This window comes from Vulpes vulpes, chromosome 1 (assembly GCF_048418805.1).
Source record: "Vulpes vulpes isolate BD-2025 chromosome 1, VulVul3, whole genome shotgun sequence".
Taxonomy (NCBI): Eukaryota; Metazoa; Chordata; class Mammalia; order Carnivora; family Canidae; genus Vulpes; species Vulpes vulpes.
The window spans coordinates 16588408-16605139 of record NC_132780.1 but is presented as its reverse complement, the minus strand read 5'-3'; the positions used below and the strand labels follow the sequence as shown (position 1 = coordinate 16605139).

At 55.3% G+C, this 16732-nt stretch overlaps 2 protein-coding genes across 4 annotated transcripts in view; both read left to right on the top strand.

Moving 5' to 3' along the window:
- LRRC4B (leucine rich repeat containing 4B) overlaps nt 1–11817 on the top strand; it is a 38686-nt gene extending 26869 nt beyond the window's left edge. For all 3 annotated transcript variants that reach the window (XM_026014149.2, XM_072757380.1, XM_026014146.2), the window contains one exon: nt 9460–11817. In XM_026014149.2, coding sequence (XP_025869934.1) covers nt 9460–11316 — 1857 coding nt within the window. In that variant the 3' untranslated portion in view covers nt 11317–11817. The remainder of the gene's footprint in view (nt 1–9459) is intronic.
- Nucleotides 11818–14280: 2463 nt separating this feature from the next.
- ASPDH (aspartate dehydrogenase domain containing) lies at nt 14281–16685 on the top strand. The gene is made up of 7 exons (XM_026013757.2): nt 14281–14443; nt 14964–15108; nt 15350–15434; nt 15528–15677; nt 15759–15979; nt 16055–16209; nt 16533–16685. The coding sequence occupies exons 1-7, from the start codon at nt 14389–14391 to the stop codon at nt 16574–16576; spliced, it is 855 nt and encodes a 284-aa protein (XP_025869542.2). The 5' UTR covers nt 14281–14388; the 3' UTR covers nt 16577–16685.
- The last annotated feature ends 47 nt before the right edge of the window (nt 16686–16732 follow it).

Here is a 16732-nt window from a genome sequence, read left to right as displayed (position 1 = left end):
TCAGCGTCCTGCCAGGCAAATGTTAAGCTGGAAGGACAGGGGGAACTGTCCACTCCCAAGAACCAGCCCCCACCTTGTCCATCTGACTCTGTCAGTGGTCACTGAGTGCTCTGGTTTAAGATCATCTGCTCTGGGGCCAGTGGGTAGGGGAGTGAGAGAGAAGGGAGAAAGAATAGGCTGCAAACTGTGCTGGAGTGGCCTCACACTTGCCTCTCCCCCTGCAGCCAGGGCAGCACCCACATCTGTTTACACCATTGCCACCTAAGTGATCATTTACATAATTATGTTTAGTGTCCTCCTCACTTGAGGTCAGGCTCTGGGAAGTCAGGGCTGTGTCTTTCTTGTCCACGGCTGGATTCCCTAGAGCCCAGCAAGATACTTGACACATAGCAGACACTCAAAGAATATCTGTCAAATGAGCAAAACAACACATGGATAGTGGCTGAATAATGAACAGGCGTCACAGCTCAGAGAATACATTGAAAACAACAGAGAGTCCAGCCCTCTTGGCTTATAGTGGATAGACCTGATAGAGACTTCATATTTATTTAGATTGAGGAGAAGCAGACTACAAGTCCTGGTTCTGTTACTTTGGAATTGTAAGACTGAAGAGAGATAACTTTTCCTCTCTGAATCTCCATTTCCTCAGCAATAAACTATTGGATATGAGGGGAGGCAGAGACATGTGGTTGGTAACCCCCACATGACAGGATTTCTACAAGGACTAAGTGAAATCACCACCTCAGAGCATTTAGTACAGGGTCTGGTACACAACAGGCACTTAACAAATAATGGCTTCGCCCTTCTGCCTAATTGGGAACCTGCCCAGGATGGCACTTTGTTTCAGAGTAAGGATGGGATCAGCCTGGTGTTGTTTGGGAGAAGAGGAGAAGAACTGACTGACTTTGGTCTTTAGGTATGTATGTTAAATTTTAAGGGTAACTACTAAAAGAAGAGAAAGGGAAAATATATAAATTCTAAAATTGTAGATGGAGAACCTGGAATAAAAAGAAACTCAATCAGTGAAAAAGATGACACGAAGGAGAAAGAATAGGCTGCAAGAAATCAGGACAAACAAAAAGCACAAAACAAAACAACAGTAAGAATAATTCCCAGTGTATTAGTAATTACAATAAATGTAAATGGACTAAACTTCCAGTTAAAGGACAAGAGATTTTCAGACTGTATCAGAAACAAAATCCAGGGATGCCTGGGTGGCTCAACAGTTGAGCGTCTGCCTTTGGCCCAGGGCATGATTCTGGGATCCAAGATCGAGTCCCACATCGGGCTCCTTGCAGGGAGCCTGCTTCTCCCTCTGCCTATGTCTCTGCCTCTCTCTGTGTGTGTGTCTCTCATGAGTAAATAAATAAAATCTTTAAAAAAAAAAAAAAAAGAAACAAACAAAATCCAAAAGACACCCTAAGACACCAGGTCAGAATGGAGGAAAGCAAATAAGATGGCGAATGCTAACAACAACAAAAAGAAAATAAGTTGGACCCAGTTTTGCCACTGAGGGTTTCAAGATATATTGGCATTGTCACCCAGGCCAAAAGGTGTGCAGGTGCAAATCAACTGACACAACTGGGGTGATCTCCAAATCAGAGTCTTGTCCATTCTGGCCCATTCACTCAACATGCTTGGCTGAAGTTGGCCATGAACTAGGGGAAAGGGAATGCAGAAACCATCCAGATGGAGTGTACTCGTCAAGGAGAGGGTTGCGTTAAGCCGGTGTGATAAGAGAAGGTGTGTGACGTCTTAGTGAGCAGGGGAATAAAGAGGGCTTGCCACGGGGAAGGCAACTGGAATTTCCCAGAGAACAAGGAGTGAGACAGCATTCTGGGCAAAGGGCACAGCTTGTGCAAAGGCAGAGAGGCTGGGAAGAGCATGGTGAGCGCATGGAACCCATACATCTCCCTGGGGCTAGAGGAGAGGAGAGGAGAGGCACTGGGGGAGCCCTTCAGGGCCTCTGACCCCAGATCAAAGGTGCTAGGGAGGACTGTGAGCAGGGATGTGGTAGTGTCTGAATAGCATGTTAACCACTGTAGAGGAAAGATACTGAGGAAGAAACTGGATGTCCAGAGTTGGATAAACATTAATGATCATTATGAGCTGAATCAGCAATTTTAAATATATATATATATTACTGCATGCTTGCCATGTTCCAAGCACTCACAATTTTGTCCAAGCCTCCCAGTAATCCTGCAGCACCTGTGAGAAAATGTGGGCCCAGAGATATAGACAGAGATAGAACACTTACCGAAGGTCACACAGCTGGTCAGCAGCAAAGCCAGGATTCCACCCCGGGCCCAGCAACTCCCCACTAGGCTGCCTCCCCAGGCATCCTGCAGAGGAGGGAGAATTGCCTGGAATCCTGGTAAAAATAAAAGCACTCACTATTTAAAGCAACCCTACAGCACATCTTCAATAAAGCCAGGCTTCCCTTTACAGCAACACCCCCGTCCTGCTTAGTTCTCAAGTGCATTAGTAAAGTGTTTGGGGGGACCCCACCCCCCTTGGAAATGCCCCTCATCTCCTTTCACACATGCCCTTCCCATTGCTATTGAGATCAAGCGCACAGAGCAGGAGCAGCCTCAGACTCTGCCAGCATACACCTTCTGGACATATCCTAGTTTCAGTCCCTCTATCCAGAGGACCCAGGAGATGTGGGAGCATCTCTGGATTGGAATCCCAGCTGTGCACTCCCCAGAGGGCCCAGTGGGCAGCCCGACTGAGTCACTGGACCTCATTGAACCTAGGCTTCCAGGTTCAAACCCCAGCTCTGCTGCTTCCTCATTGTGTGACTTCACTAAGCAGGTTCCTTCTCTGAAAAGTAAGCCTAACGACAGCTGCCTTGCAGGGCTGGTGGGGGGCAGCTGAGGTGACAAATGAATGCCCGGCCCAGAGCCTGACATCTGTCACCTGGATTCGGTGAGCACCTGTAGTACCAAGCCTTGTGCTGAGCAAATGTCAGTGATTCTCTCGAGTCTTGAGGACAACGTTGTAAGGTTGACATTGCGATGCCCTTTCACAGCCAATGGCTCCTCCCCCATTTGCTCCTTCAGAACTGCTTTATCTGGAGCATGCAATGAAAAGCAATGGATGGATGAATGAATAAGAGACATTTGGTCTGGATCCAGGGAAGAGAGCAGGAATTTTCCAAATGGACAAAAAGGGAAAGGCATCCTGAGAAGAGGGAACAGCATATGCAAGGATAGTTCCAGAAGGTGTTAATGGCTGAAATGTCACTGGAGTGAGGACTGCAAAGAGCAGGGGCCATGCAAAGGGGAGAGGCAGGCAAATGCCAGGCCAAGCAGGGCTTCTGATGCAGGGTGAAAGCATTGGGGAGCCCTGGAGGGCTCCAGAGGAGGGCCCCCCTCCTCCTTGGTGTGAGCTGGTGGGGGGCCGTAATGAGAACAGGGACCCTGGAAGGAGGGAGGAGCAGCCGGGAATGCAGTGCTTTGCTCCCCAGCTTGCAGATGAGTTTCCTGGGAACTGGGGAGGCCCCAGAACTAAGTGCCACCGAGACTGGGTGAGGGTAAGTTGTCTCCAGCTCCTGGGCCAGCAGCCCCTTTGTTCTAGATTTCTCGGTCCAAATTCTCAAGTCTAACCTTTTCAGACCCCACCTCATTCTCCCCCTGGTGATTAGCAATGACCAGATCCTCCTCCTCCAGCTGCTGTTGTCCTTACTATTATTTCTAATAGAAACAGCGATTGAGGGCCTGCTTTGTGCTGCCAGCGTTTCCCAAGGCGATGATAAAAGGCACCCTGCAAGGAGGGTTCTGTGCCTGTGATGTTTGGGAAACCCAGAGTGGAGCAAAGTGGAACAGTGCTTCCCCACAGGACTTCCCGGACTTCCAGCCTGCAGCAGTGGCGCCTCCAGGAGGGACCGCATGACTCTAGATGTTTTTGATCAGGGAAGCTTTTTGTTGCTGCTGTTGTGTAGCACCTCGTAGGATGAGCCCACATATTCCTTGTGCTCCCTTGGAGGAATGAACCAAGGCTGCAGCCACCCACGTGGCCACGGAAGCCAGGTCCCAGGGCCTCGCAGGGTCCTGGAGCTACGCTTCCAGTCTTGGGTATATGGCCGGGTGTCTACAGAGACCCCAGGCCAACCCACCTCGAGGTCATCTTGCCAAGTGTGTTTTGTCCCTTCCCCTAGTCAGATTCTGCAGGTGCCACCAGCGAGCTTTGACCAGACTCCTTCATGTGATAGCATTTACTGGGGTTTTATCCCCCTCTAAAAGTTAGCCATGGGGGCACCTGGGTGGCTCAATCAGTTAAATGCCTGCCTTCAGCTCAGGTCATGATCCTGGAGTCCTGGGATCCAGCCCCACAGCTCCCTGCTCAGCGGGGAGTCTGCTTCACCATCTGCCCCTCTCCACTTGTATTCTCTCTCTCTCTCTCTCTCTCTCAAATAAATAATATTTTTTTAAAAAATTTTTAGGGATCCCTGGGTGGCGCAGCGGTTTGGCGCCTGCCTTTGGCCCAGGGCGCGATCCTGGAGACCTGGGATCGAATCCCACATCGGGCTCCCGGTGCATGGAGCCTGCTTCTCCCTCTGCCTGTGTCTCTGCCTCTCTCTCTCTGTCACTATCATTAAAAAAATATATATATATATATATAAAATTTTTTAAAGATTTTATTTATTTATTCCTGAGAGAGAGGCAGAGGCAGAGGGAGAAGCAGGCTTCATGCAGGGAGCCCGACATGGGACTCAATCCCAGGACTTGATCCTGGGCCTCCAGGATCACACCCTAAGCTGAAGGCAGATGCTCAACCGCTGAGCCACCCAGGTGCCCCAAATAAGTAAATAATCTTTAAAAACTAAATAAGGAACACCTGGGTGTGATCCTGGGGTCTTGGGATCGAGTCCCATATCGGGCTCCCTGCATGGAGCCTGCTTCTCCCTCTGCTTGTGTCTCTGCCTCTTTCTCTCTGTGTCTCTCAGGAATAAATAAATAAAATATTAAAAAATAAATAAATAAAAATAAATAATAAAAATAAAAATAAAAATAAAAAATAAATAAAAGTAGGGCAGCCCTGATGGCTCAGCGGTTTGGTGCTGCCTTCAGTCCATGGCATGATCCTGGAGACCCAGGATCGAGTCCCACATCGGGCTCCCTGCATGGAGCCTGCTTCTCCCTCTGCCTGTGTCTCTGCCTCTCTCTTTCTCTATGTCTCTCATGAATAAATAAATAAAAAATCTTAAAAAAAAAAAAAAAGAATACAGTCTACTGTATTCTATATAAATAAATAAATAAATAAATAAATAAATAAATAAATAAATAAATAAATAAAAGTTAGCCATGTTCACTACAGGAAATTAGAGAAGGCAGAAGCATATTAAGGAAAAGAAATAATTAACCCCGGCAAGTCCATCTCAATGTCCCACAGGAGGTATAACCCTGGGAAACAATTCAAGATAGCCATGGAAATCATTTTTGAAGCATTTATTACAAAATGGGAAAATACAGTGTAATACTATTTTTTTAGGTTTTATTTTTATTTGTCATCCCTACCTTCAACATGGGGCTCAAACTCACAACTCTGAGATCAAGAGTTACACGCTCTACCAACTAAGCCAGCCAGGCAGCCCTCCAGTATAATACTATTAATATAGGGCCAAGGAGAGTATATTATGTCACCAAAATGTTGTAAAATATTTAAAAATGTGAAAAAGAGATATCTTTGCATTATACACATAGAAAAAAGATTGTAAGGATGTATGCCAAATTGTTAATGTAAGTAGAGGGCTGTGGCTGATTTTTCTTTTCTTTGTAGACTTTTTCCTGAAATGAGTATATATCACTTTTATCAGCAGCAGGGGGAAAGGCATATGGAAATTTGCTTTGTTATTCTATCTAATGTCCACCAAAGCTTGTAGAAGATTTTAGCTGATGTATGTTCCAGGGGACAGTCCCTTCCTGGTCCCTACTCTGAGCTGTCCCCCCAAACTCCATCCCACTGTTCCTGGAAACTGTTCACATGATCCGAGAATCGCAAAGTTTTAACAGCCCAATTGTATCTCCTCATCTGTCCCTTTTGCCCTGAGCATACAAAGACCCTTTCCTCAGGCCAGGTGCCCCGGGCTGTTCTCCTCAGGAATCTGATTGCCATGGAGGGAACAGAGGGAACCACCCTCAGTTCTGGTTGGGAAGGGCCCCTGAGACAGTGGCCCCTGGGGGTGCGTGGACTCTGATGGGTGACCAGGGCATGTAGTTGGCTGGGGCAGGGGGCTGGGTGGCATAGGAGCTGGGTGTTGATAGGCAGATGGCAGGAGGCCAGAAAAAAAATAGGGAAGTCTTCCTGGCAGAGGGAACAGCAAGTGCAGAGTCCCAGAGGCTGCATTCTGGGACCTGCTGAGAGGAAAAGGAGGAGGGGGTGACACTGGAAGAGGAAGGGAAGGTGGTGCCAAGCCCAAGCCCATCAGTGCCACTGGAGGCCGGAAGGCTCGTCATCGTTCCTAGTCTTTGTCAGTGTGGAGTGGAAGAACCTTGTGCTGGGAAAAATGAGGCTCCTGGAGAAACAGGGGGTGTGGATGTAAACAGAAGTCTGGGGCCTGGTGTCCAGGTGGGAGAGGAGGACGATGAGCAAGGCTGGGCCATGGGATGGAGAGGAGGGGAAAGGATGGGGAGTCAGAGAACAGAGGGCCAGTGGAGGACTGGCGGGTCCCACCCAGCGAGTGTTAGGCTCATATCCCTGATTTTCAGTTAGATGGTGCAGTAAGGGGCTCTCCGTCCCAAGAGCCACCCTTCACAGGCCCTGACCCCAATGGTGTGCTGGTTGCGGAACGCCAACACCACCACCAATGATGGGTCAAGAGCCCCTGAGCACTCTCCAGTGATCACAGCATGGCCCCCAACGTGGCTTTCACTCTCCCTTCATGGCCAGCCCTGGATGGGAGACTCAGTGAGTCCAACCAACAGGCCCCATAGCCAGGAGGGGGAGCCTGAACCAGGCTCTGTATTCACTGTGCAGATGGTGTCCCAGCCACTGGCCACCTCTGTGGGCTTCCTTCCCCACCTTTCGGCAATAGGAGCCACCAGTCCTAGCTCATAAAGCTGCTAGAGGATAAAACGCAGTTGTGTTCACAAAGCTTCAAGGAGTCAAGGAAGCACCTGGTAAACCTGCCCGGCCTAATGTGATGTCACTGGCCACACGGGGCCACTGAGCACATGGGCTGTAAGCCACACATGGAGTTTCAAAGACTTGGTGCAAAAAGAGGGTAAAATATCTCATTCGTAAGTTCTCATCTTGATTACCTGTTGAAATCATAATATTCTAGATAGAGTGGGTTAAATAAATCTAGTATTAAAATTGATTTCACCTGTTTCTTTTTCTTTTTTTTTTTTAATGTGGCTTCTAGGAGATATAAAAGTAAATCTGGAGTTCACATTGTATTTCTGCTGAAAATAGTACTGACCTAAGTAGTGGCTATTGTTATTCTGTGATTATGACAGTATCGAGAATCTTTATTGTCCCTTAAGCTGAGTGCCTCTCAGGTACAGTCTTTTTAAAGATAAATCTTTATTTATTTTTAAGTAGCTTCCATGCCCAGCATGAAGCCCAATGTGGGGCTTGAACTCACAGCCCTGAGATCAAGACCTGAGCTGAGATCAGGAGTAGGACGCTTAACCGACTGGGCCACCCAGGTGCCCCTAAAAAACTTTTCAAAGTGTTTTTCTGCTTATTATAAAAGTAACTTAGGTTCACTAAAGAAATCAGTAAATAAAAATTGCCCTTAATCCCCGACAGCTGGAATTTATTACCAGGAGCTTAGAGTATTACAGTCTTGGTGCATATATGAGTACACCTAATTCTTTAGGTTCTTTTTAAAATTCTACGAAGTCAGAATGGTGCCTGGCTGGCTCAGTCAGTGGAACATGCTACCCTTGATCTCAGGGTTGTGAGTTCAAGCCCCATGCTGGGTGGAGAGATTATGTAAAAATAAAATCTTTAAATAAAGTAAAATCTTAAAAAGTGGTGACCACATAGTATGGTGTTTGGAGTTCTCTATTTCCCGGCTAATATCATAATGCAGGCATTCCCCCAAGACATTAACAAGGCTTCAGAAATGCCATCTGATGGCTTCGGGGTAGGCCATGACTCAGTGTAGCCAGCACTGTGACTGCGACTGCTAAGGGGAATCTGGTCAGGTTCTGCCTCTGTGCCCAGCCCAGCACTGCCCCTCCTGTGGCCCCTCTGCCTCAGCTGGGAGAGGGGGTGCAGCCAAGTTCAGGGGTGAAGAGCGGGGACAGCCGGCCTCCAGCCAGTCCCAGTCTGTCACCTCCTCCCGACTGACCTTGGGCGAGTCACTGGACCTCTCTCTACCTCCTGCTGAGATGGAGATAATTTTAAAACAGCAGATGTGTTTTGGCCTCTGCTGTTAAAGGGTGAGGTACCAATGTCCAGCACATAGTTTATAGCGCCCCCTGGGACCTTCCCCTTAGCAAGTGTGGGACTACTTCTAGAGTGAAGTGTCAGAATAGTCTCATGTGTGGGAGCAAGAAGAGCTTTAACGAGCTTCATATGAGTTCTGATCAGGCTCTACCACCGAATGGTACTTGGTGCCAAAGTTTGGAAAAATCTTCCGGTTCTCAGAGCTTTATGGATTTCATAGTTCCAGATATTGAGTAAGCACCTATCTCGTAGGACAGTTTTGGCGGATTAAATGGGTCGTTGCCCATAAAGCATTTAGAATGGTGTCTGGTGCCAAAGAGGGGCTCAGTGCATGTTAGCTGTTGGTGTATTTTCAATCTTTTTTACTGAGGCATAACTTACATTTTGAAGTATAATTTACATATAACAAAATGCCCCTGTTTTAGGTACACTTTGGGGAGTTTTGACAGTTGTATTCATCCGTATAGCCACCACCCCAGCTGAGAACCTTTCCATCACACCAGAAAGTTCTCTCATGTCCCTTACCAGCCTGGCCTCCCCCTACGCACTCAGAGACCACTGCTTAGGACACACAGAATGTGGAACCAATGGGACCCTACCATAGGCCCTCCTTTGTGTCTGGCTTCTCTTATTCAACACGATACCCGCCCCCCCCCATGAGATTCGCCATGTGTATCCATAGCTGCTTCCTTTTCAGGAGCCATCGTGTTTGGCTGTTCCCCGGATGACAGACATTTGGGTTGTTTCCAGTTAGGCTGTTAGGAGCACGGCTGCCAGGGGCACCCATCAGGCAACCTTGGAGGGACATCTGCTCTCCTGTCCCTCGGGGAAATAGTCAGGAGTGGGTTGGCCAGGCCGTGTGTAACGGTGTGTGATGCGTGTAAATGGTGTGTTTAGCCTTGTCAGAAACCATCAAACTGTTACCCAACATGATCTTCCGGTCTTCCACTCCCCCGCCCCACCACTAGGAGGGACAGGGGGCTGGCCTGGTGGTGGCGCCCCTCTCTGATGATTACCCACAGGTCCTCACTCTCGCCTGTCTCCCCTCCCCCACCCCAGGTGATCCGGACAGACACGTTCAAGCACCTGCGACACCTGGAGATCCTGCAGCTGAGCAAGAACCTGGTGCGCAAGATCGAGGTGGGCGCCTTCAACGGGCTGCCCAGCCTCAACACGCTAGAGCTGTTCGACAACCGGCTCACGACAGTGCCCACGCAGGCCTTTGAGTACCTGTCCAAGCTGCGGGAGCTCTGGCTACGCAACAACCCCATCGAGAGCATCCCCTCATACGCCTTCAACCGCGTGCCCTCGCTGCGGCGCCTCGACCTGGGCGAGCTCAAACGGCTGGAGTACATCTCGGAGGCGGCCTTCGAGGGCCTGGTCAACCTGCGCTACCTCAACCTGGGCATGTGCAACCTCAAGGACATCCCTAACCTGACAGCCCTGGTGCGCCTGGAGGAGCTGGAGCTGTCAGGCAACCGGCTGGACCTGATCCGCCCGGGCTCCTTCCAGGGCCTCACCAGCCTGCGCAAGCTGTGGCTCATGCACGCCCAGGTGGCCACCATTGAGCGCAATGCCTTCGATGACCTCAAGTCGCTGGAGGAGCTCAACCTGTCCCACAACAACCTGATGTCGCTGCCCCACGACCTCTTCACACCCCTGCACCGCCTGGAGCGCGTCCACCTCAACCACAACCCCTGGCACTGCAACTGCGACGTGCTCTGGCTGAGCTGGTGGCTCAAGGAGACAGTGCCCAGCAATACAACGTGCTGCGCCCGCTGCCACGCGCCAGCCGGCCTCAAGGGCCGCTACATCGGGGAGCTGGACCAGTCGCACTTCACCTGCTATGCGCCGGTCATCGTGGAGCCGCCCACGGACCTGAATGTCACAGAGGGCATGGCCGCGGAGCTCAAGTGTCGCACGGGCACCTCCATGACCTCCGTCAACTGGCTGACGCCCAATGGCACCCTCATGACCCACGGCTCCTACCGTGTGCGCATCTCAGTCCTACACGATGGCACACTCAACTTCACCAATGTCACGGTGCAGGACACGGGCCAGTACACGTGCATGGTGACGAACTCCGCGGGCAACACCACCGCCTCGGCCACGCTCAACGTGTCAGCCGTGGACCCCGTGGCGGCTGGCGGCGGTGGCCCTGGAGGCGGCAGCGGGGGCCCAGGGGGCAGCGGGGGCAGCCCGGGAGGCGGTGGGGGCGGCGGCTACACCTACTTTACCACCGTCACCGTGGAGACCCTGGAGACGCAGCCCGGAGAGGAGACCCTGCAGCCGCGGGGGACGGAGAAGGAGCCACCCGGGCCCACCACGGACGGCGTCTGGGGCGGGGGCCGGCCAGGGGACGCCGCAGGCCCTGCCTCGTCGTCCACTACGGCGCCCGCCCCACGCTCCTCGCGGCCCACGGAGAAGGCGTTCACGGTGCCCATCACGGACGTGACGGAGAACGCCCTCAAGGACCTGGACGACGTCATGAAGACCACCAAGATCATCATCGGCTGCTTCGTGGCCATCACGTTCATGGCTGCCGTGATGCTCGTGGCCTTCTACAAGCTGCGCAAGCAGCACCAGCTCCACAAGCACCACGGGCCCACGCGCACCGTGGAGATCATCAACGTGGAGGACGAGCTGCCTGCCGCCTCGGCTGTGTCTGTGGCCGCCGCCGCTGCAGTGGCCGGTGGGGGGGGCGTGGGCGGGGACAGTCACCTGGCCCTGCCCGCCCTGGAGCGCGACCACCTCAACCACCACCACTACGTGGCGGCCGCCTTCAAGGCGCACTACAGCGGCAACCCCAGCGGCGGGGGCTGCGGGGGCAAGGGCCCCCCGGGGCTCAACTCCATCCACGAACCTCTGCTCTTCAAGAGTGGCTCCAAGGAGAATGTGCAAGAGACGCAGATCTGAAGCCGCCGGGCGGGGTGGGGGGCAGGGGGCGCGCCCCCGGGGACCCGGGCCCCTCTGGGACCCTCCCCACAGCCCTGGCCTCGCCCTCGGACCGCGCGGGGCAGGTGGGGGCCGGAGGGGCCGCAGCCCCGCCCGCGTATGGACCCCAGGGCGGCGCACCCCCGCGAGGACAGGGCGGGGCTCCCGGACGCGAGCCTCCATGGTTCGGCCGCCCCCCCCCACGCCCCCATCCCAGGCGCAGGGAGGGGGATGCCGGATTCAGGAGAAGTGGCTGGAACCCTCCGCTTTTCCTCCTCGCGCTCTCAAACGACCCTTCCCGGCCCTCCGCCTTCCGGGGGAGAGAGGAGCTTTTTGGGGGGTGTCCTTTCCCCTCATCCCCAACAACCCTCCTTTTACGGTTCATTTTTTGCAGTTTGACGCCTGTCCCCCCTCCCGCCCCTCCGCCCTCGAAACTGAAGAGACAGACGCGCGGTCAGAGCCTCCAGACCCCCTGCCCTTCCCCTCCTTCCACCCCTGGCTCTCACCTGCCCCACAGACTCTTTTGATACTGAAGGGAGGTTTGCGTCAACGACTACCTGCTCTGTAATTACTTTAAAAAAAAAACACGGAAAAAGTAAAAAAAAATTTTTTTTGGGTCATGAAAGCATGGAGGACAGAGAAAACAGAGTGAATACCGGCCTGGGGCACAACGAGGTTGGAGAAGTCAAGTGTCAGGGGCCCCACCCGGAGGGTCAGGGGGGTCAACACCTCTGGGGGCCCTTAGGTCCCTCACCCTTGACCTCAGAAGCCCCGGAGACGGACTCAGGCACCCAGCGCACCCGGATGTACTGGGCCCCTTGGCCTTGTCCCCCCCCCCTCCCCCGCCCACTCATGACCACCCCACCCCCACCCCCACCCCCGGTTCCACGGTTCCACGGCTGGGTGACTCTCAGTTCGGAGTCCAGGAGGTGTGGGCGGGGCGTGCTCCCCCTGGAGCCCGTAGGGGAGGATCCTTGCTGCCTCTTCTAGCTCAGCTACACTCCAGTCTTCCTTGAGCGCACCCTCCATGTCTCTGTCCAAATTCCCTTTTAATGAAGGACATCGGCCACACGGGACCAGGGCCCACCCTGCTGCAGCAGGACCTCCTAACTTGCTCATCTGAAAGACCCTGTTTCCCAATAGGATCACATTCACGGGTCCTGGAGGTCAGGACCTCAACACATCTTTTTAAGGGACACGAGTCAATCCACAATGGAGCCAAACCGGAGCGTTGCCGACCCCTCTGCAAACCCACAAGCCCCTGCCGGGAGGAAGGGGTCAGGCTGCACAGGGAAGGGCAAGGGCGTGAGGTGCTCCTGGCTGCTGGGCCTGCCAGCTGGGCTGAAGGCTGCACTTCCATCAGACTCGCTCAGAGGCAGAGGGATGGGAGTGGGAGAGGGTGGTGCTGTAACTCAGAGGCGCAGGGGCTCCCACAGAGCCCTGGGAGGGACAGGAGCCAGCAGGTGGAAGGAACCCCTGGGGTCGAGGGGACAGCAGGAAGGGCAGCTGCTGGTGGGAGGTGCCAGGGCCGCAGTCTTGTGTTGTCTAGCCCCGCACAGCCAGATGGAAGTGCAGGGTGCTGGGGATGAGGCGCTGCTCCCGGCAGATGGGGCCCACGGACAGGACTGGGGCCCCATACTCAGCAGGCCTGGGTCATGTGCGCTCTGTGCCCCCTTCTCTGGCTGTGTACACACCACAGCGTCTTATCTCTCGACGTGGGACTCCTACTAAAGCACTTTCTTCCCTTAGGCGCCGGCGACAGTTGCCTGCCCCTGCGATGGTCATCTGGGGTCTCCGGCCCTGTCTGCCTGCGACTGTCTGCTCCCACTTGTCGACCTGGGACTCTTGGAGCCTGGCTCCCTGTCGCTCCCTTTCATGCTCTTTCTCTCCCATCCTCTTTCACTGCGATCCTGGTTGCCATGGCAATACTGCAGCGGGTACCAGGTGGTGGCTGGGGGCAGGGAGCCGCACTGCTGCCGCAGCCTCCATCGCCATCTCCGATGCCAGGCACCTGCAGGGGCTAGTGGCTGGGCCTCATTTGGGGGGACCTCAGGGCCTCCGCAGGCCCCACGGACTTCTCCTTAGTCAGTGGGAGGTGGGGAGAGGGGGCGGACTGTGGGAGTGAGAGCTCAGTATTGGGGGGGTAGCATTGTAGTTGCGAGAGGAGTAGATGAAAGGTGAGAAGTCAGGTGAACAGAGGGGCAACCAGACTGGAGACAGACTCGGGGGTAGGGGGTGCGTGCAGCAACAGAGCTGGGATTAGCTGGACTGGGGACGAGGGGGTGGGTTGCAGCAACAGAGCTGGGATGAGCCGGGCTCCAGCTCTGTTCTGCCTGTGGGGCGCCACCAGGCCAGGCCTCCCGGGGAACGTGGGGTGGGGAGGAGATGCGGGGCCTGGCCCAGCTGGGGACAGAATGGCAGCCGGCCCAGAGAAGGCGGGGCGGGGCTGGAGGACTGGAGGTCCAGGGAGAGGCCCAGAGACAGAGATGGGAGGGAGCAAAAGAGTCGGGGACAGAACCAAGGGAGGAAAAGATGGAGGAGGAACGTTGACAAGAAACACGGGTACCTAGGCATGGGGTTGGGGTTTGCGTAGCAGGCCTGAGGGCAGGGACCAGAAACCCAGGAGCAAGGGACAGACTGGGAGCCCTGAGACCCCATCAGCAGCTCTTCTCCCTGGCTCCCAACCCTCTCTACCCCCACCCCAAGCAGGATGCAGTTTCCATGACAACCTGGCTGGCCAGAAAGGGGGGCTGGGGACTGCAGAGGAAATTTTCCACATCAGCAGGAAGGGAGGAGGGTAGAATGCAGGGAAGGAAGGGGCTGGGTACAGTGGAGGCCACGCGGAGCCCTGGACTCCCAAGGCATCGTGCCTACCGCCCCAGGATCCTCACTCCCACCCCCACCCAGCCGACCCCCACCCTCTCCACTGAGCCACTGTGGGGAAGGGAGGCTCTGGAGAGGATCAAGGGTCAAATGTCCAAAGATCAGCCACTGCCCAGGCCTGGAGGGGAGGGGGCAGTGAGCAGCTGAGAGCTGGCCACCAGATTCCAGGACATGGCTCTTGACAGGGTCCCGAGGAGGGTAGGGGTGGTGGGCTACGGCCGCCTTGGTGAGTCCCCCACCTCTGGGGCCTCTTCCCCTGGCCTCTTCCTGAAGCCCCCAAAACTCTTCGCCCACCACACACGTACTTTCCTCTAGGAAAGGGGGCAGGGGTCTTTATCGGCACCCTGGCTCTGCCCCTGTGTCTGCCTGAGCACCGTCCACTTCCCACCATGGGGCCCCATCCCCCTCTCTGGGTCCCTCTTCCCCCTTTCTGATTCTCTGCCCTCTACCTAAGCTTCTGTGTCCCTCCCACCCCACCCCACCTGGGTCAGTGTACCCTCCCTCAGCTCCGGTATTTCTGAGTCCCTGTCCTCCTCCCCATGGGTCCCTGTCCCCCTCCCTCTGGGTCTCTGCCCCCATCTTTCTGATTAGCCCTCCCCCAGGCCCTTGTCCCCCTCCCCTGGGTCCCTATCCCTTTCCTTCAGGTCCCTGTCCCCCTCCCTCTGGGTCTCTGCCTCCATATCTCTGGGTCCCCCTCCTTCTGGGTCCCTGTCCCTCTCTCACTGAATCTTCCTCCCTCCCCCCAGGACAGTCCCTTGTTTCTCACCTGCTGACTCAGGGACCAGAACTGGGCCTAGAACTTGTTTTTGTCTGGAATCGAGACCCAGGACGAATGGCAGGAAGCGTGCCCCCTGCCCTGCAGCTCCAGAACCTCGCTGCTCTCGGGGAGAGGTCAGTGATCTCCCCATGAAAGGCTGGGGCTCCCTGAAGCTCCTGTTCTGGCCTCCCTCAGGTGCTGTGACCCCAGGCACGTCCCTTACCCTCTCTGGGCCAAACGGGAGACAGGACAAACCATCCTGCTTCCCCTCAGAACAGGGTGAAGAGCAACGGGCCTCCAGAGGCTCTGAGAGAGTCTGAGGAGGGGAGTTGCAATGCCTCTCCAAGGCCCTCCCCCATCTCTCCCCTCCCCCAGGCACCCTGACCTTGTGGTGGAAGTGGCCCATCCCAAAATAATCCAGGAATCTGGGGCAAAAATCCTGCGTTACGCCAACCTCCTGGTGAGCCCTGCCCAGCCTGCCTCGGCCCCACCCTACCCTACAGTGGGAATCATCCCCTGACCTCAGCAACCCCCCCACCTCCATCCACCCCAGGTGGGGTCCCCCTCAGCCCTGGCTGACCAGGCCACAGAGCAGCAGCTGCGAGAGGCCTCACATCGCTGGCACCATGCCGTGTTCGTGGCCCGGGGGGCCCTGTGGGGCACTGAGGACATCGCCAGACTGGACGCAGCAGGGGGCCTCCAGGTGAGGACCCGCCGGGATCCCGGGCAAACCAGAGGGGGCCTCCAGAGACCCCGGCCCCGTCACCCTGGCTGTCACTTCCAGAGTCTTCGTGTCACCATGGCCACGCACCCCGATGGCTTCCGGCTCGAGGGACGGCTGGCTGCAGTGCCCAGCGGAGGGCCTCGCACAGTGCTCTACGAAGGTCCTGTCCGTGGGCTCTGCCCCTTGGCCCCTCGCAACTCCAACACCATGGCGGCCGCTGCACTGGCCGCCCCCAGCCTGGGTTTTGACCACGTGGTCGGGGTGCTTGTGGCTGATCTCAGGTGAGCTAAGGTGTGTGGGAGGGTCGGGGGAGGGGGGGGGCAGGCCAGCCAGGCTCACCACCCTGCTTGCCCCAGCCTCACAGACATGCACGTGGTGGACGTGGAGCTGAGCGGCCCCCCGGGCCCCTCGGGCCGAAGCTTTGCTGTGCACACCCACAGAGAGAATCCCGCTGAGCCAGGCGCCGTCACGGGCTCGGCCACCGTTACCGCCTTCTGGCGCAGCCTCCTGGGTGCGCCCCTGCGGCCCCTCTCCCCAGGCCCCGGCTCTGCGATCGGCAGAGCCCAGGTCCCGGCTGGTCTGGGTCTGCGGGTCTGATATGGTCTCTAGTTGACTGATCTTTATGTCTGTGTCTCCTTCACTTTCTCCTCCCCGGCTTTGACTCTTGAGAGACCCATCCCTGTAGGAACCTCCCTTCTCTGCCTCTCGCTGGGATCCCACCACCCTTCTCCCTGTGTGTCTCCTCCCCCACCCGGGTCGGTCCCTCCCAGCAGGTGTCTGACTCTCCTCATCGCGCGGTCCCAGCCTTTTATTCCCTGTATCTCCCCCCCGCAGGCTGCTGCCAGCTCCCCTCCAGGCCAGGGATCCATCTCTGCTGAGAAGCCGCCTCCTTCCCTGGTGGACATCTTCGTCTCATTTACGTCCCCATCCCGGGCCTCCCCGCTGTCTCAGTAAACACTGGAGGCTCCTCTCCCTGCATGGTCCGTTGTCTCTGGTCCCTTGGTTCCCTTCTGTGACGTCACGCGGCGACTTCA

Excerpts from the sequence above, each read along its gene's own strand:
- ASPDH (XM_026013757.2), top strand. The coding sequence starts at position 14,389 with ATGGCTCTTGACAGGGTCCCGAGGAGGGTAGGGGTGGTGGGCTACGGC. Across the intron at positions 15,109-15,349 it reads CTCGCTGCTCTCGGGGAGAG|GCACCCTGACCTTGTGGTGG; the intron begins GTCAGTGATCTC and ends CCCCTCCCCCAG. Across the intron at positions 15,980-16,054 it reads GTGCTTGTGGCTGATCTCAG|CCTCACAGACATGCACGTGG; the intron begins GTGAGCTAAGGT and ends TGCTTGCCCCAG.